Raw genomic sequence first — 18054 nt, 5'->3', positions numbered from 1 at the left:
TTGTTTTTTTAACCCACCTTTAAAAGAACTTTCTATTACTAGTAGAAGAAAAGTATAGGCTAATCATAGTTAATGAGATTGGTATACATTAATTAGTACTTCAGTAATTAGGATTTCTAAGTAATTAATCATTAAAAACAGAGTGGGTAGACTTTAACTGGGTGGTCATTTTCCTTGTTTATGTAATTTAGTCATTAACCTATGGTGTATCTGAATGGATACTATTAATTCTTTCAAATAAAGTTGCCTGTGGACATGCAGATTATTTTTTTTTTTTTCAGTAAGCTACAGATTTAGGACTATCTGTATCTAAATAGCTATTCTTTTTTTTTTTTAATCATGTATATCTAAGAAATGAGAAGTAAAAGAAAATACTTAATGGTTCATGCTTTCATTAAAAAAAATACTGACATTTCAGACAAGATTAATGTGACACATCTTCATCTCCATCTCATTAATGAAGCATCTTAAGAGACAGTCTTTCCCCCAAGTCCTTTTGGAAGTTTCAGATTTCTGAGACTGAAACATTGAATTGCCTATTCATCTAAGTGATATAAAACAAAGGGGCCTAGGGATGTTGCTGACTACATATGTTGCTCACCTGAGCATGAGGCCCTAGGGGCAGGCAGGAAGATCGAAGTTCAAGGTCATCCTTGACAACACAGCAGTTCCAAGGGAAGCCTAAACTTCAAGAGATCCTATCTCAAAAACAAAACAAAAAGCTAAACAAACAAGATAAGGGAAACAAAATATAGAGCAAATGTTCACAGCTATCAAACTTAAATCTGCCCAGGGTATATATATATATGCTCAGCCATGGGTGGCTTTATAGTCAAAAAGCTGCATCTCATCCCATTTTCTTCTGAAGCACAGGAACCCTGAATATCCTTACATTTTTCTCAGTATGCATTGCTAATGTTTTAGTGATTCTTCTAAAGAATAAGCTGATTTAAAGAGATAGTTTTATTTTTATATACATAGTATGAACTTCTTCTTAAATATGTGACTCATTAGAATTACAAGGAGGGGCTGGAGAGATGGCTCAGCAGTTCAAAGCAGTAGCTGCTCTTCAAGAGGACCCAGATTCAGTTCCCAGCATCCATGTTGCAGTTCACAAACCATTCTCAGGGCATCTGATGCCTTCTTCTGACTTCTGTGGGCACAGCAGACATATACACACATGCAAGATAAAAATAAGAAAAAACATCATTTAGAAAAACTTTTTTTTTTCAAAATAGTATTAAATAAGCTGCAGAACCAGAAGTTTGGTGTCTAATCTAAAACATACCTTACTTCATTCTTTCAGATTCTAGTATCATGTGGTTTCTTAAAGTAATGTTCTGGGAACCAACATCTTTGTCTGTTACCAACCTTTGAGATTTTGTTTTGCTGAAAAATCTATTGACATTTTCTCAATTTAATGTTGCCACATGAATAAAAGTTAGATGTGTAAGGGCTTTTTTATTTTTATTTTTATTTTATTCTTCCTATGTAACAAAGTTTATATATCCCTTTACCCTTTACCAACATCTCCGCAAACTTTCCTGCCTCGCTCTGGTAAACACCATTCTGTTCTCAGTTTCTGTTATCACTATTTTCATAGTCTGTAAACAAATGAAAGTATCAGGTGTATGGCATACTACATAATGCTCATCAGTTTATCCATGTTGCAAATGGCAGGGGTTTCTTCCTCCTTTTAAGGCTAAAAAGAATTTTCTTGTCCATATATGCCCTACTTTATGTGTTCACCCATCCGCCCATCTCTAATACCACTTGCTGGTACTGGAATCAGGATGCAGTAATGGGAATGCAGATATGCTACAGTGTGTGGGTTTCCTTTCTTTTAGATACATACTAGTGGGGTCGCTGGGTTTGTACTTTTGTTTTTAGTATGCTGGGGCATTCCCATGCTGTTGCACATAATGATGTTACTAATGCAGTTCCCACCATTAAGTATGCATTGGCTGACATTTCTCTACACTCTTCACAGCACTCGCTTTCTGTTGCTTTTCTGAAAATAGCATTCTAACGCACATGTATTTCTCTGATGATTAGTAATGTGGAACATATTTCATATCGCTTTTGGTTGTCTGTATGTCTTCTCTGTCCATTTTTTTATTGGATTTTTTTTGCTATTTTCCAAAATATCCTCTTAAAACTAGTTTTTAATTTAACTAAGAGACCCTTGGTAGTAAACTTTTGCTAAAAGTTGTATTCCCCAGAGAACAGGTGGAGTGTGGCTAATTATGTTTTTCATATCTCCAGTGCTATGAAAGGTAGTGTTTCATTTCAAATGATGACTCATAAAGTCTGTAGCCAGTCTCACAAAGTTCTAGAATTCAAAAACCTTCCTTCTTATCTTGCTTATGCACACACTGATGTTTGTTATTACTATCCCGTGTTGCTTTTATGTTCATTATTCATGATAGTATTATCTGAAGAGTTCTACAAACTCATTTACTCAAATTAGAAAAGCTTTTATTGTTTGTCATCTATATATATTTTTTTTAATTTCATGTGCTCTCTTCTTTTTTCGTTTTAGGCACTTTGTTTAATGGCATTACCGTTTATTCCTGCATCAAATCTTTTCTTTCCTGTTGGATTCGTTGTTGCTGAGCGAGTGCTGTATGTCCCTAGCATGGGCTTCTGTATTTTAGTAGCTCATGGATGGCAAAAAATTTCAAATAAAAGGTGAATTAAATGCTAGTTTGTCCGATGATGATTAAATTTAATGTGTTAGTATTTTAGTCTGTGCAGGTCACTTTTATAATCTATACTTTTAGGCTGTTCATCTTGATAGCTGTGTGTTCCCTATATAATTTATATTACAGCCCAGGCCACAAACTCATCAGGCTCAGGTGAGAACAATGGCACTGTTACTGAAACTCAAGCACAAACGACCATTTCCACCTTCATGTGCAGTGACTGAGACACTGCATCCTATTACAGTCATATTGAGCTATAGTGCAATATATTTTCATTATGAAATAATGTGGGTTTCCATGTGACTTTAACAGTTAAGGAACACTGTGCTTAGAAATGATGTAATCATAGGGATTATGTACATTTACTATATCAATAAAATTGTCAAATCAAGAAAATTTCTAATAATCAAGTAATATTAAGGTGACACTAAATTTTGATTTACACCTGACTCTCTACATCACTATTACCATATCTTATGTATTGCCCAAGACTTTTATTTAAAAATTATTTCCATGGTTTTTATAAACTTATCCCACCTAGTTATCTCATAAGTTCTGTCTCAGAATTTTTGAGTTGTTTCCATTTTTTTTCTGCATTTTGCATCTAGCTCCTTTGACAAACATGTACTGAGTAGACACTTTATCTTATTTAGTCTTACTGTTTTCATCCACGTCTACCAAACATTTCCTGTCATTTCCACCAGTGTATCCAGTTGTTTGTTAATCGCCCCTAATTTTTAGGGCCTACAGTGTGCCAAGGATTATCTATGGTAGACCTTTAAAATTATTTTCTCATTTAATCTTAACACACTTGTCCTTCTTTACAAATGTGAAAATAAAAGCTCATACAAGTTACCTAACTTGCCCGAGATCACACAGTGCTGATTACAGTTTACACCGTAATTCTTCAACTGATGGGATCTCATCCATACTATCTTGTTCTTCGTAAGGGGTCTGTCGAAATGCAAAATACTGAAACATGTTAGAGACCCAGACAGACTCAGAATATTAACTGAGGGAAACCATAGAGGTTGAAGTGATTGTCTGTGTAAATGAAGAATTAGGTGTTGACAAGTAGCCTAAAATTTTGGGATTTGCATCTGTTTTTATAGGTTTTCCTGTTCTCTTTTTTTTTTTTAAATAGATAGTTATGACCTAAAAGTATGAATAAAAATATTCAGAGACTAGAAGAGCAATTTATTAGAAAAAAAATTTGCATTTGTACCAAATTTGTATAGACTTTATTTACATTCTTCCTTATAAGATATTAACTGTTGCATGTTAATTATTGATTAAAATATATGGGAAAGTTATGTAGGATCTATACAAATGTTTATTACCTTAGAGGAGGGCTTTGAGCATCCTCAGCCTTTGATGTCCTATGGGAATTTTCTAATAGATCTACAAAACCCAAAAAGTGAATAAAATATAAGTGATGTCTCAATTGGAAGGCCATATACATAATGGCCTTTAACTTGGGGGTGTTGTGCTCTCTGAATGTGGAAATCATTAGAATGAATTCAAAATGATAATTTGGAAATATCTAACATTATTTGTTACCTCTAAGATGTAAAATGCTTTTGGTGGTAAAGACAGTGTTTTTTCTTATATCTTTTGAATAGTGTATTGAAAAAACTCTCTTGGATTTGTCTGTCCATGGTGATTTTAACCCATGCCTTGAAAACACTCCATAGGAATTGGGACTGGGAGTCTGAATATACATTATTTATGTCGGCATTAAAGGTAAAGTATTGCATTCAGAGGACTGGACAATGTGTCTTTGTGAAACTGTCTTTACTATACTTCTAGGCAGACATTTAATCCCATTTTAGCCAAGAAGCAATACATTGTTTCTATATAGTATGCACCATAACCAACTCCCTAAGTACTACTTAATTATATGTCTGAAGAATATATAAGTAGTTTTGTGAATGATATACTAAATTCATGTGAAAGTCACATGGTAAATTTTTTCTTATCCATGTCTTCTTTGTTTTTGGATACATGAACTAGTGTTTTAATAAGACATCTCACAGTTAATTGGTGGCTTTGTATTTGTTAATGGTATATAAAGTAATGAGTTCTATAATCCACATATCATTGATGCAGTGAGATGAAGTGCATAACCGAAGTGTCAGCCAAGGAATGTCACCACTGGTGCAGCACTATTGGGAAGAGGGCTGGTAGTCAGAATTTTATTTAAAAATGGAATTTCCTCCCAAGCTCCTCTCTTATCCTGTTTAAATCTCTAAACTCATAATTCCTTTTGACTTTCTTTTTTTTTTAAATTGTGTATGTGTGCAGATGCCTGTTTGGGGGGGGGGGTGCTGTGTGCATGTGAGTTCAGGTGCACACTGAGGCCATAGGCATTGATTCCCCCACAGCTGAATAGCTAGCGGCCTGATCTGAGTGGCAGGAACCAAGCTCAAGTCCTCTGTGAGTGCCGCCCATGCTGCAAACTGCTCAGCCCCTCCTCCAGCCCCTGCTGGTTATACCTTCTTTATTCTCCATACTTAGCTTCACTGAATTGCTTGCTTCCTTTTGGTAGCCTATGAGATATCTTTATATAAATGCACTTAAGACTGGATGATGATTCTTGTACCATGCAGTTTTATTTCCCTCTTAGCTGTGTAGGTAATTGAAGCATGATTACCATGTCCTTAATCCGTAATTTTTGTATATAAATGGTATCTCATGATTATTAGGAATTTTGCTTGCCTTTATTCTCAGAACACCGAATAAAGCCTATGATTCCAGTCACTGCAGCTCCTCCTTTGTTTATGTATCATGCTATAGCCATCTGTGAACTCTAAACACACACATGGATTTCACAACTTTAATCTCAGCATTTCTATTTCCATAGTAACCTATGTAAATAGCTTTAAATATGTCCAATCTAAAAATATGTCTAACCAAAAGTACATTCTTGTATTCTAGTATCTTCTCTCCTAAACAAAATACAAATACAAGTGCAGTAGTTTTCAAACAGGATTATGCTCTAGCCAAGTAAAACTCTGGGAATATTTCTGATACATAAATGAAATCAAACTGCTGTGGTTTTACAGTATGTTAAGGAAAGGAAGTTTGTATAGATTTCTGACTTATTTCTAGGAGTATTTCCAGAAAGCATTCCTTTCCCAATAGTTAACCAAGCGAATGTCTATGAACTGGAACTGGAGTTTTTTTTTTTTGTTTTTTTTTTTTTTAATTTTTCATATTGTTTTCTGAGTATAGCTCATTCTATTTTCACTTGTGTTTAAGGTGAATAAAAACAATGCCAAATTATGGAATAATGTGGGTCATGCTCTGGAAAATGAGAAGAACTTTGAGAGAGCGTTGAAATACTTCCTGCAGGCTACCTACGTTCAGCCAGGTAAGCAGTGTTCATTAGTAAAGTGATGAATAGTTTATTTTCTAGGGCTTTACTGAAATTGGAGTCATTAGATGGCACTAATGTGTATATTAGGTGGAGCGAGGGGCACACAGTTGATTAAGCTAAGTTCAAGATAGTAGGAGAAATATTGAAGACACCATATGGGGAAAAAAATCAAAGGGTGTTGCGAACTAAGAGCTGTGGTCCGAAGAATAAAGAAGACAGAATGAAAGAGCTTCGTTTACGTGGGAGAAAGAAGGCAGACGTCAGGTCTATCCAGTGTAATTGAGAAGAGTAAGAATGCAGCTGTGGGAAGATAGACAGGGCCTGGTGTACAGGCTACATTACTTCTGGGACAAAGAAGGCACAGTGTGGGTAGTGGATAGGAGGTGAGTAAATAATACGAAGTAACCTGAAGTTGCCTTCTGTTTGCTTCTGTTTCCTCAGTGAAAAAGTAAAATCACCAGTAGACAGCAAAGGAGAGGACTGTTGAGATGTATGAACAGGAGAGAATGCAAATGGTCATGAAGACAGTGCTTCACAACTTGAGTGTGCATACCAGACTCCTAGAGCTCTTGTTCTGGTGATGTTCTGCTGCAGGGTTAGATATAGCCTGAAGTTATACATTTCTTATAAGCTCTCATATGATTTATCAACAAGAAGCAGAGCTAGGCAGGTAGGAAAACATTTCAGTTGCCAAACAGCATTAGTACCCTGCTTGAGGTTAGTAATAACTGAAAATTAAATGAGTTGAACTAGTTAAATGTTTTTTTCTCCTCTTACTTTCCAGCTAAGGTGATGAACTTGTAGGCATGAATTACTCTGTTAATAAGGATTAGAATTGTTTTCTTTTGCTAAAGAAGAAACGCCTAAGGAGTCGATATTTATAATCTAAACTGATTCTAAAGGGATGGGAGAAAAGTGACAAGGTCAGATGTATCTGAAGAAATGTTGGTATCTGAGTAGGATGCAACTAGAACAGCAGTGTTTTTCAAAAGAACGCTACTTACATTTCAAGTGTGCAGAATTATTTTACCAAAAGTTGTATCCAACTACCAATACTACTAGGTGCCATCATTTCATTCTATTCAGAGACAGGTGGAATGATCCCTGTGTACTAACTATCCCATGAATGGTGCAGTGGTGGGCACTGCCTATTTTTCCCTGCTCTGTAAAATTGTGTCCTTTGAACTAAGTGTTATGATAAGAGAGAGGTGAAACTTATTGAAAGAAAGCTCACCAAGGCCACAGTGTTAGCAAATGTCGGGTATGTGCCAGGTGTGGTGTGTCACTACTTTAGACCAGCACTTGAGAGGCAAAGGCAAGTAGATCTCTTGAGTCTGAAGCCAGCCTGGTCTACATGGTAAGTTACAGGATGACCAGAGCTTCATAGACCCTGCGCTCTCTCTCTCTCTCTCTCTCTCTCACACACACACACACACACACAAACACACACAAAGGGAAAAAAGAGGTTATATGTATGTAGATTGTTGAAATTAAAAAATTTTGACAGTTGTAATATTGGACAGAGCCCAAAAGTTCCAGTATCTGAGTCATATTGGTAGCTGTAATTACAGATGTAGATAAACACTTCAATAATCATCAGAATTGAGAGGTATTTTTAAAAGGACTCACAATTGTCTGCCATTAAAAACTGGGATTAATGCTAATACCTCCTCTTCTCCAGGCCCAGTGTTGGAAAGGATAAGAAAAGATCATAGTCACCACAGTGAAAGGTACAAAAAACTGTCATTAAGACAGAGACAAATTTCAATTAAAAAGGTGAAAAGGTTATAGAAATGTAACTTGCTAATCTGTCTTCCTTAACTTTTAATGCAGGCTATTTTCCTTGGGGTATGGGGTGTATGTTCTCTATCTCCTCTTTGATGTGTGTATCTTCTGAGCATAGAATGAATTCCCTTTCTCTTCCCTTCTGTTCTACCATATCATACTTCTGTTAGGTACACTACATGTCTTTTATAACCAGTTTTGTATGGCTTCTTTTCCTATTTGTAGACCCCTTAAGTTTCTTTTCGTATCTTTCCTGCAAGATGCGTACACATACTTAGTTCTTGTGTTATATTTACTGATTTAGTTCTTACTTTGTTTGAAATACTTGAGTGAAAATGGGGAGCTGCATTATAGCAGCATAAACACCTGGTTCATGTTTTGCACTGGCATCATCTTACTGGTCCTATACACAAGCAAGATTCATTAAGTGTAGTAATTCTAATCCATTTGTTTTAACGTCTTAGATTTTCATTCTAGAATTATATTTTTGAAAACTTGTATTGCAGTGTGTGTGTGTGTGTGTGTGTGTGTGTGTGTGTGTGTGTGCGCGCACGCGCGCACGCACGTGCTTGTGGTGCTCACAAGACAACTAGAAGAGTCAGTTTTTTCCTTCAGTCTTGTCCAAGAGAAGGAACTCAGATTGCCAGGCTTGGTGCCTTTACAAATGAGCCATTATGCTGGGATGTGGTGGTGCACGCCTTTAATCCCAGCACTCTGGAGTCAAAGACAGATGGATCTCTGTGAGTTCAAGGCCAACCTGGTCTGTAAAGTGAGTTCTAGCACAACCAGGGCTGTTACACAGAGAAGCCCTGTCTCGAAGGGAAAAGATAAAATTAAAAATAAAAAACAAAACAAAAAATAGATGAGTCCCCTTGCCAGCTCAGGTTATTACAGACAGTCAAGACTCCTCACTTTTGTCTTTCTTACTTCTGTATTGGAATAGTGATTTTTTTGTTTCCACTTTTTTTGTAACAAATCTAGTGCATTGTGAAGTGTACTTGTGAGTAATGAGTTTTCTTACGTGAATGGTGTAGTGTATCACAGAATGTTGCAGCTGTAAGCACTCAGCCTTCAGTCACTCCCTGCTCAGTTTTCACTGCATACAAGTATGACTTCCCCATCAACATGTTCAAAAGTAAGTTTTAATAAGCCATAGGCTAGGAAGATAGGTGATCAACATCTTTATAGTTTCTTTTTGATAAGCACGTAGACTTGGACACTCTGAATACAACATTTATGATATGCTCTTTGACATCTTACTATGTGGCTATATTCATATTCTCTTGGCAGACAGAATAAATAGCATGTTGTTTTATGACATTACTAGATAATGCCAAAAGTAACAGAATAACCAAGGTAAGCTAAAGGAAGCAAGTGTTTGCTGGTTAAAAGCTTGTACTCTGAAACCATTTATGATGCCATGGGCCTCTCATGTTAGCACTTAAGAGACTGGGCCAGAAAGCCTCAGCAGATTAAGGCACTTGTGTGTTAAACTTTTGGGTTTTTTGTTTTTTTGGTTTTTTGGTTTTTTTTCTTAGAAATGAGCTACATTAAAACAAAAATGCTTGCAATCTGGTATCAGATAGGTTTTATGTTAAAATGAGTTTCAAACACAAATTTTCTATATATTACATTTTGAAAAGTATTCAAGTCTCTTTTTGTATAGATTAAATACTTGTTATAAAAAACATTAAGCCAGTGTCTGACCCTTGATAATAATTGTAGGTAAATGTCAGCTTCATAAACAAATACATTATTTCAATGCCACTAGGAAACAAGGAGATTTTAACAAGTGTGGAAAATAGTGAATATCCATACTTCCATTACTGTGTTAAATACTTGAGGTAATAACGTAGAGGAAGACAAGGCAAGTTCTAGGTGTCTTGATCAATTGCTTTGAACTCATGACAGTATACAGCAGAAGTTGCTCACCTCATGGCAATGAGAGGAAAAGGAAATGGCTTGAGTTCAAATATCCCCTTCATGGCGTACCTGCACTGACCTAACTTCTTTCACTCTTAAATGTCCCAACGCTTCACAGGAGCATAAAGCCTGATCTTTGGCTGACAGTCCAGAAGCAGTTTACACCGGGGAGGAAGGCTAAAGGAGAATAATAGGTGGTGCCAAGAGTTTGTTCATCACCTATAGATTGAAAGTCTAACCATGTGTCAGGTGCTATTTTAATTGCTGGAAACCAGCAGTGAGTAGAGCATTTTTACTGTTGCCTTGAGGATCCCATAGGAAATGTAGTTTAGAATTTGTTCTATTCTTTCCAACATTTGATAATTTCAGTTAGTCATGTAAACTGACAACAAATAACAGGAAAAATGGAAGTTTTATTACATGCCTAAGGATGGAAGTCATAGTACAACATGAGCTTCAACAATGAGTAAATCTTGTATAGGTGTAACTACAGAGTAGGGGTTGTAGACGAGGGAGCCATGTGTAATGTGTACAGCTACCTACTAATGAAGTTTCCTGAATAACAACTATTTGAGGTTTTTTTTTTTTTTTTTTTTTTTTTTGGTCTGTGCCATATGTCTCTCATACTCCTAGTTTCTTCCTGTTTGTAAAGAATATCCCTAGGCAAGTAGGAAGATACCAGAAAATTCTTGACTTACTAGGGTTCTTGATTTACTAGGGTTCTTAGTGCTTTTATTAGCCAACTCAAAATATACCAAAAAAATTTATATATTTGCTGTAAGGTATAGAAGATATGTTAAAAAAAAAAATACATATACACAACCAAAACGTGTGTGTGTGTGTGTGTGTGTGTGTGTGTGTGTGTGTGTGTGTACGCGCGCATGCGTGCATATTGATGAGATTTTAAATACTTGAAATTTATAGTTAAAATATAAAAATAAAAAGCATAGAAATTAGAATTAATAGGAGACAATGGCTCTTGAGCAATTAAAATTCCTTATAAGTATAAATCACTGAAGGTAATTTTGAAGAGTACTGGCTGTACAAAGAATAGTTATTTAAAAAAAAAAAAAAAGACTATTTAGAAATCTAAAAGTTTCATGTATTTGTACCCATAAGACCATCAGTCTCCCAATTTTTTCTATCCTTTTAGAATCTTTTCCACGAAGTAGAATAGAATTGCTTTCAATTACTATATATTTCTTTGCTTTTTCTGAAATTGTATATGGACAAAATCACCCTCTAAGGACTCATTTTTTCCTCTATTTCTTGCTGTGTATAATTATTTTGATCCTCGCCAATGTTGTCCATGAATTTTATAAAAATACTTTTGTTTGGCCGAGCAGCCTTTCTCCATGTAGATATGCCGCTCCGTCCATCCATCTCCGTATCCACAGACTGTTGGATCAGTTGCACTTCAGGGCTATTAGCAGCACAACTGTTAGGAACATCCCGTTCTCAAAACGTATTCCTCTGCCAGTTCATATGCAGTGCACTCAGTTGAAACACAATGAACATCACACAGCAAGATCTTAGGACTGTTGCTCTCCTCCTAGGGGAATGCCCAAGATACATATGCTTGGCCCCTATGTGTCCTGGGAGTTGCACTCAAAGAACTACTGTTCCACAATTGCAAAATCATCGGTGTTGCAGGCAAGTAGCAATCATAATTGAAACCCTGTCTTGTCTGTTAGATATTGATGTTGCGTGAAAAGTGTCTGATCTCCCTTTCTTCTATCTTTATTCAAAATCTTTGAAATAATTATTAGAAATGCCTTTTTTAAACTATTGTGTAATTAGCCCCCAACTTTCTTAAAGATGCATATTTATTCACCCCCTGAATAAATTTATTGTTCATTTTATTTTCCATATCAGGAAATGAGATAGAAATTCTTGACATTCTGGTATTAACATAACTTTAAATTGTCAGTAGCATAGAATGTATCATCATTTTAAAAAGAATGACCACGACATCCTGTGTCAATCTACCAACCTGACATTCCACTCTGATCACATTCACAGAATTTTCTCTTAACCACAAGTTTCTCCTTTTCTTAGCTGTAATTCTACCATGGTGCATATTTGTTAGTTAAACCCGTGACCTAATTATAGGAATTGCTGTAATCATTTTCACTTGTAGAGTTGAGCTGTAGTTTTTAGTGAATTTCAAGATTGCGAGATTAAGGATATAGAAACAAATTGTAGCAGAGTGTAGTGAAGTTAGTAGTTCTTTGCCTGTAACTCTATTCCCTTAGCTTTCAGTGGTGCATTCAAGAGGCTCCCCTGTGTCCTGCACTTTGTGTCCTCAGGTGCTCTGAGGCGCTTTGTAGTGTCCCTTTAGTTGTGTCAGTTGTAAGTTACAGTGAGTTGTTGGAGAACTTGAGATAAAGAGCAGAGCCGGTCCGCCCGCACGTTCTTTGCTTTTTTTTTGAGAACCTGCCTTCTCAATAGTTACAATGACAATTGCCTAGCACATTTGCCATTACATGTCTTGCTTTGTTTTAGATGATATCGGTGCCCACATGAATGTAGGAAGAACTTACAAAAATTTAAACAGAACAAGAGAAGCAGAAGAGTCGTACATGTTGGCTAAATCACTGATGCCTCAAGTAAGCTGCCTTGCTTACCGTGTCATGTCCATACGAGTAAGATTACCCCAGTAGACAAATGTCACTTAATTCAGTGATGGTAAATTACAGTAAACCCCCCCCAGTCTTCTGTTCCTCACTAGAGATAACTTCTTGCTCAATTGATTGTTTAAAAAACGCCTTGTACAGTTCACATGTAAATGCTGAGTCTTAGAACATAGATACTGATGCTGATTATAAATTAAATTGCCATAAATGACCAAATGAAGAGAAGTTTATTTGTTTACTTTAAGTAGTAAGTTCAGAACTACTCCTATTGAAGAAATTAAAGCAGGCGGTAAAACAGCAGCTACACCTGCCCCTGATGCTTTTCTGTGCTCATCCATTGTTGCAGTGACACAGGTATAAGGTCACTGGATATATAGTACAAAAGATCCATATTTGTATTGCATATAATACTTGAATTTTATTTTTCAACTTTACAAAACAAGTGAGGTTTTAACATTACTCTGAAACAAAACTAGCTGCTTTTGTTGCAGCCAAGAAATGGCTTTCTTGACAACAGAGCTGGGCTGAAGCAGGTTTATCTTGTGTTGGAGACTGTGAGACCTTGAACTGTAAAAGTTTTGGTTTATCTGACTTAATACAAAGAGAAGTATAAACAGAAAGCCAGAAAAATGCAGAGCTGGCCTGAATGAAAACAATATAAGTCTTTCAGTGTCAAAAAACAAAAAAAAAAAAGTATCTAGTCTTCAGGGCCTTCTAAGTGTGTTTGCTTTTCCCTCCCCCCACCCTCCAAGGGAGGTTGTTTTGTTATTTTGGGTGGACTCTGTAGACAAGCTGGCCTCTAACTCACAGAACTCCATGTCCCTCTCTAGTGCTGGTATTAGACGCATGCACAACCATGCCCTTCTTACATTTTCATATTTTCATGATTTATTTTGCTATATTAGTAAAACTATCAGCAAAAAAAAAAAAAAAAAAAAAAAAAAAAAAACAACCCCTAGGTTCTGTGTTATTTGAATTGAGCCACTGGGAAAACTTTCTTGTTATTTTTATTTGCTGCTGTACTGTTAAACATTCAAACATGTTTTTCTCCTAAACAGATTATTCCTGGTAAAAAATATGCAACCAGAATTGCCCCAAATCATTTAAATGTCTATATCAATCTAGCCAACCTCATCCGAGCAAACGAGTCCCGCCTGGAGGAGGCGGATCAGCTGTACCGGCAGGCAATAAGCATGAGGCCGGACTTCAAGCAGGCCTACATTAGCAGGTACCACGGTCTACCTTAGAATTACCACTGTAGGATTGAAGCTGTAACTGCTTGTGTGTTTCAACAAAATGCCCAATCCGAGGAGTTTGAAATTGACAAGGGAATCATTACGGTAGCTAAGAGATTCCCAGAAGCAGCTGCATATCAGCTCCATTTGTGTCTTGTAAACAGTATTAGTCGATCTCAACCAGTCTCTCTGTTGCTGTCCCCTTGGCCACAGAGCAGACTTATTGGTTGACAGTAAAGAAAAATAAGTCTGACACCATGTTAATGCTTTTGTATATTCTCATATAAATGTTATCACTTGTATACTTAAGAGACATTGCATGTTAAGCTTTGTTTTATATACTAAACATGAAGCATTGTTCCTCTGAGGAAAGTATATTCTGAATTTAACTTTTTGAGGTCTAAAGATTAAAATCTATTCCTAAGCTGGATACTGTTTTGTTTTTGTTTTGTCCATATCTAGCTCTCAATGTGTCATATTATTCCATAAAGACTCTCAGTAATCTCTGCATTGAAATAATAACCTTGATCTCATGCCTAGAATTTGCTGTGTTTATCTTAGTTTAAAAAAACCAACCAAACAAACAAAAAACACTTCACAAATTTTAAGCAAACATGACTTTTTTTAAGTTCTCAAACTCAAAATGGAACCATGCTAGAAAGACTGCTAGGTTTTTAAGCTTGTCAGTTCCGGTGTGTTCCCGAACACTACCTGCAGGTGGCACAAGTGCTCTCTAACTAACCATCTAAGTCCCTTTCTTATAATAGTCATTTCCTTATAACACTTTGGAGGAGACCAAGTTAATGCACGAAGAGAGATGTTACATTTCTGAAGTCTGCTAATTTGTACAGAGACTTCTATCAGATTCAAAGACCCCAATCCCCAGTAACAGCCCTACTGTTTTCAGGTGACTCTGTCTCGTCATTTGATGCACTGATCTGCCCCTTTAATCAGCTGCTGTGCTGCCGGGAAGTCAGTTGTCTCCTAACATTCATCCATGAACACATTTTCTGTCACCCTATCTCGATTACTTCTCTACGGTTATCATCCAAAGTCAGATACGCACTTTTTAATGCATTAGTTGAAAATATATAAGAGTTCAGATTTGAGGCTATTTTCACCAAATGATTTTTTGAAAGAGACCTTTTAAAAATTGTCAGGTAAAAGAAGAAAAGAAAGCCATTGTATAGCAAGGCATAAATGTAGTCCAAAGTGGTTTCATGCAGTGACATAGTAAGACTGTAAGTCTTGTCTGTCTACTTCCTTCCCACAGGGGAGAGTTGCTTTTAAAAATGAATAAACCTCTCAAGGCGAAAGAAGCATATCTTAAAGCCCTAGAGCTGGACAGAAACAACGCAGACCTGTGGTACAACTTGGCAATTGTTTATATCGAGCTCAAAGAACCCAATGAAGCTCTGAAAAACTTCAATCGGGCTTTGGAATTAAATCCCAAACATAAGCTAGCATTATTCAATTCTGCTATTTTAATGCAGGAGTCAGGTAAGTTTCCTAAAAACACGTCTATATTTAGTCAGTTAGAATATTGCAAACCCATAGCAGACATTTTTTAGAAAGGCTGCTTGTAACAAAATTGTGTACATAAGACAACTTACAATAAAGAATATCAAAATATTTAACATTAAGTCTTTGCAAGTGCCACAAACAGACTGTATGTGACAGTATCACATGCTCATTTTTCTAGAGTGTTAAAACTTTTTATATACTCTAGCAACCAGTACCTACCTAGTATACAGTATCATTTTGTTCATATAAACATAGTAAGTATAAAGTCCAAATAGTGCAGCAATTGTGGGGGAAATTTTGTAACCATGTTTGAGGATCCCAGGGCATTATAAAAGTTTTGATTCTTTGTGTATCTTTAGCTTAGTCAGGGTTTCAGTTGCTGTGAAGAGACACTGTGACCACAGTAACTTCTTAAAGCAAAACACTCAATTTGGGTAACTTACAGTTTCAGAAGTTTCAGTCCGTTGTCATCATGGCAGGAAACATGGTGGCATGCAGGCAGACATGGTGCTGGAGAAGGAGCTGAGAGTTCTGTGTCTTGATCCATGGGAACAAGAAGTAAACTGTGATAGTGGGCATAGCTTGAGCATGGGAGACCTGAAAGCCCACCCCAACTTGCCCAACAAGGTCATATTTCCTAATAGTGCCACTTCTTTTGGGGGCCATTTTCTTTCAAACCACAATCTCTCTATATATTTAGTTTGTTTTTTGAATAGTATTATAATTAATTCCATTTCCTATCATTTAAATAAACTAACATCAATCACAATAAATCTGTTTCTTTGAACTATGTTTTATCTAGAAATATTTTCCTTCATAAGTCAGCATAAATGATTTATAATATTAATTTTTATGTTGAAAATGTTTTCTTTTCTATTATATGTTGAAAATATTTCTTTAAACTTTTGCAGAAGTGAAAGAAATATAAAATTAGAAATATTTTGTAGCTTAAGTAGACCTTGCTTTCCCAAGTCTTCCATATGATAGGCTAGAGAATGATGCCAAAAGGACCTAATGTATACCTCAAATACATTAGATACTAATAAGTGGTAACTCGTCTGAGCCTATTGACTTATTTTTAGATTTTCTTTATTAATATTACACTCAAAGTAATACAAAGGTTTTTATGTTTGATATTTAAAAGTACAAATTTAAAAACTAGTAATTTCAGAATCTTAATAATTGTGAAATTGCTCATTTTCCAGCACAAGTTTTCATCTAAATGTATGAAAATAACTTTAAGACCATTCTAATTAAAATTATTGTCAGTATTTGTTTGTATTTATAGTTATTATAATACCTGCTAAGTTTTAAAATATAGTATATATGTACTTGTACATGCAATTGTACATACTTTTTAGGAAATTCCGTAAATTAGCCAAGAGAAATTAAAGAACTTATTTGGTGTGCGAACGCAAAATACGAACAGAACTGTGCTTGAGTGCACATCTTTGGAAATCCCATGTCTTAAACTCTTATCTATTCTTCCTCTGTAATGTCCTGTTAGGTTCCAAACTAAAGAAATTTCTCCTCTTGGCTTCCAGTGTGTTGATTGACAAGGAAACAAGCTAATCATTTTAGTACCTCAAGCTCATTGTCTTTCCTATAAGGAAAGATGTGCTTGATTTATACTTATTTACTTAGATACAGAAATAAGTAGCTTTGTTGCTGTATTTTGTAATATAACAAAACACCTGAAAATGGCCCATTTATTGATAATTTATATCCTTTTAAAAAAATTACTTTTAGGTGAAGTTAAACTTAGACCTGAAGCTAGAAAACGGCTTCTGAGCTACATAAATGAAGAGCCACAAGATGCTAACGGCTATTTCAATTTGGGAATGCTTGCTATGGATGACAAGAAGGATTCTGAAGCTGAAGCTTGGATGAAGAAAGCCATCAAATTACAAGCTGACTTTAGAAGTGCTTTGTTTAACCTGGCTCTCCTGTATTCACAGACGGCTAAGGAGTTAAAGGCATTGCCAATCTTAGAAGAGCTGCTCAGATACTACCCTGACCATACCAAGGGTCTCATTTTAAAAGGTGATATTCTGATGAACCAGAAGAAGGATATACCTGGAGCCAAAAAGTGTTTTGAGAAGATACTGGAAATGGATCCAAGCAATGTGCAAGGAAAGCACAATCTTTGTGTGGTGTACTTTGAAGAGAGGGACTTATTAAAAGCCGAAAGATGCCTGGTGGAAACATTGGCATTAGCACCTCACGAGGAATATATTCAACGCCATCTGAGTATAGTCAGGGATAAAATTTCCTCTTCTGGTATCTTAGAGCAGCCAGTGTCCCAAGTTGATAAGACATCGGGTATAACAGAAGAAAGAGATGAAATCCCTTCTGAGCATGTAAAAGAAATCAGAAGTGAATCCAGTCCAGCACAAATCATAAAAACAAATGATCGTAAAAACTCGAAATCCAACAAGCAATCAACAGAAAATGCAGACAGAGAGGCCCCCCATAAAACAGCAAAAGACATCAAGGAAATTGAGAAGAAAAGAGTTGCTGCTTTGAAAAGACTAGAAGAGATTGAACGTATTTTAAATGGAGAATAATACCATTCTTTATCATGTAACAATGGTATCAAAGAACTTCAGTCTATATCATGTGTTTGCTTGTACTGGAAACTAAAAATATCAAGAAAAATATATATATATGTATATATATATACATATAGATATGTGTGATATCTATATGTATATATATATGTATGTATGTATATGGTTTTTTCAGAAACTGTGTAAGAGCTTCTGTATAGGATCAAAACAAGATTTTTATTGAAGACCTCTCTGATCCAGGATATATTGTTTTATAATAGATGGCACAAATTTGGTGACTGTAAGCAAAATCTTAAA

The 18054-nt window shown here is 35.8% G+C and overlaps 1 protein-coding gene across 1 annotated transcript in view; it reads left to right on the top strand.

Annotated features, from left to right (window-relative positions):
* The window catches only part of Tmtc3 (transmembrane O-mannosyltransferase targeting cadherins 3), a 35797-nt gene extending 17948 nt beyond the window's left edge, over nt 1–17849 (top strand). Inside the window, exons 8-14 of the mRNA XM_051206272.1 lie at nt 2543–2691; nt 4328–4448; nt 5967–6078; nt 12298–12401; nt 13487–13656; nt 14937–15163; nt 16937–17849. Of these exons, the coding sequence (XP_051062229.1) occupies nt 2543–2691; nt 4328–4448; nt 5967–6078; nt 12298–12401; nt 13487–13656; nt 14937–15163; nt 16937–17754 (1701 nt within the window). The 3' untranslated portion in view covers nt 17755–17849. The remainder of the gene's footprint in view (nt 1–2542; nt 2692–4327; nt 4449–5966; nt 6079–12297; nt 12402–13486; nt 13657–14936; nt 15164–16936) is intronic.
* Nucleotides 17850–18054: the final 205 nt, after the last annotated feature.

Source organism: Phodopus roborovskii, unplaced genomic scaffold (genome assembly GCF_943737965.1).
Source record: "Phodopus roborovskii unplaced genomic scaffold, PHOROB, whole genome shotgun sequence".
Classification (NCBI taxonomy): Eukaryota; Metazoa; Chordata; class Mammalia; order Rodentia; family Cricetidae; genus Phodopus; species Phodopus roborovskii.
This window is presented reverse-complemented; position numbering and strand designations above follow the sequence as displayed.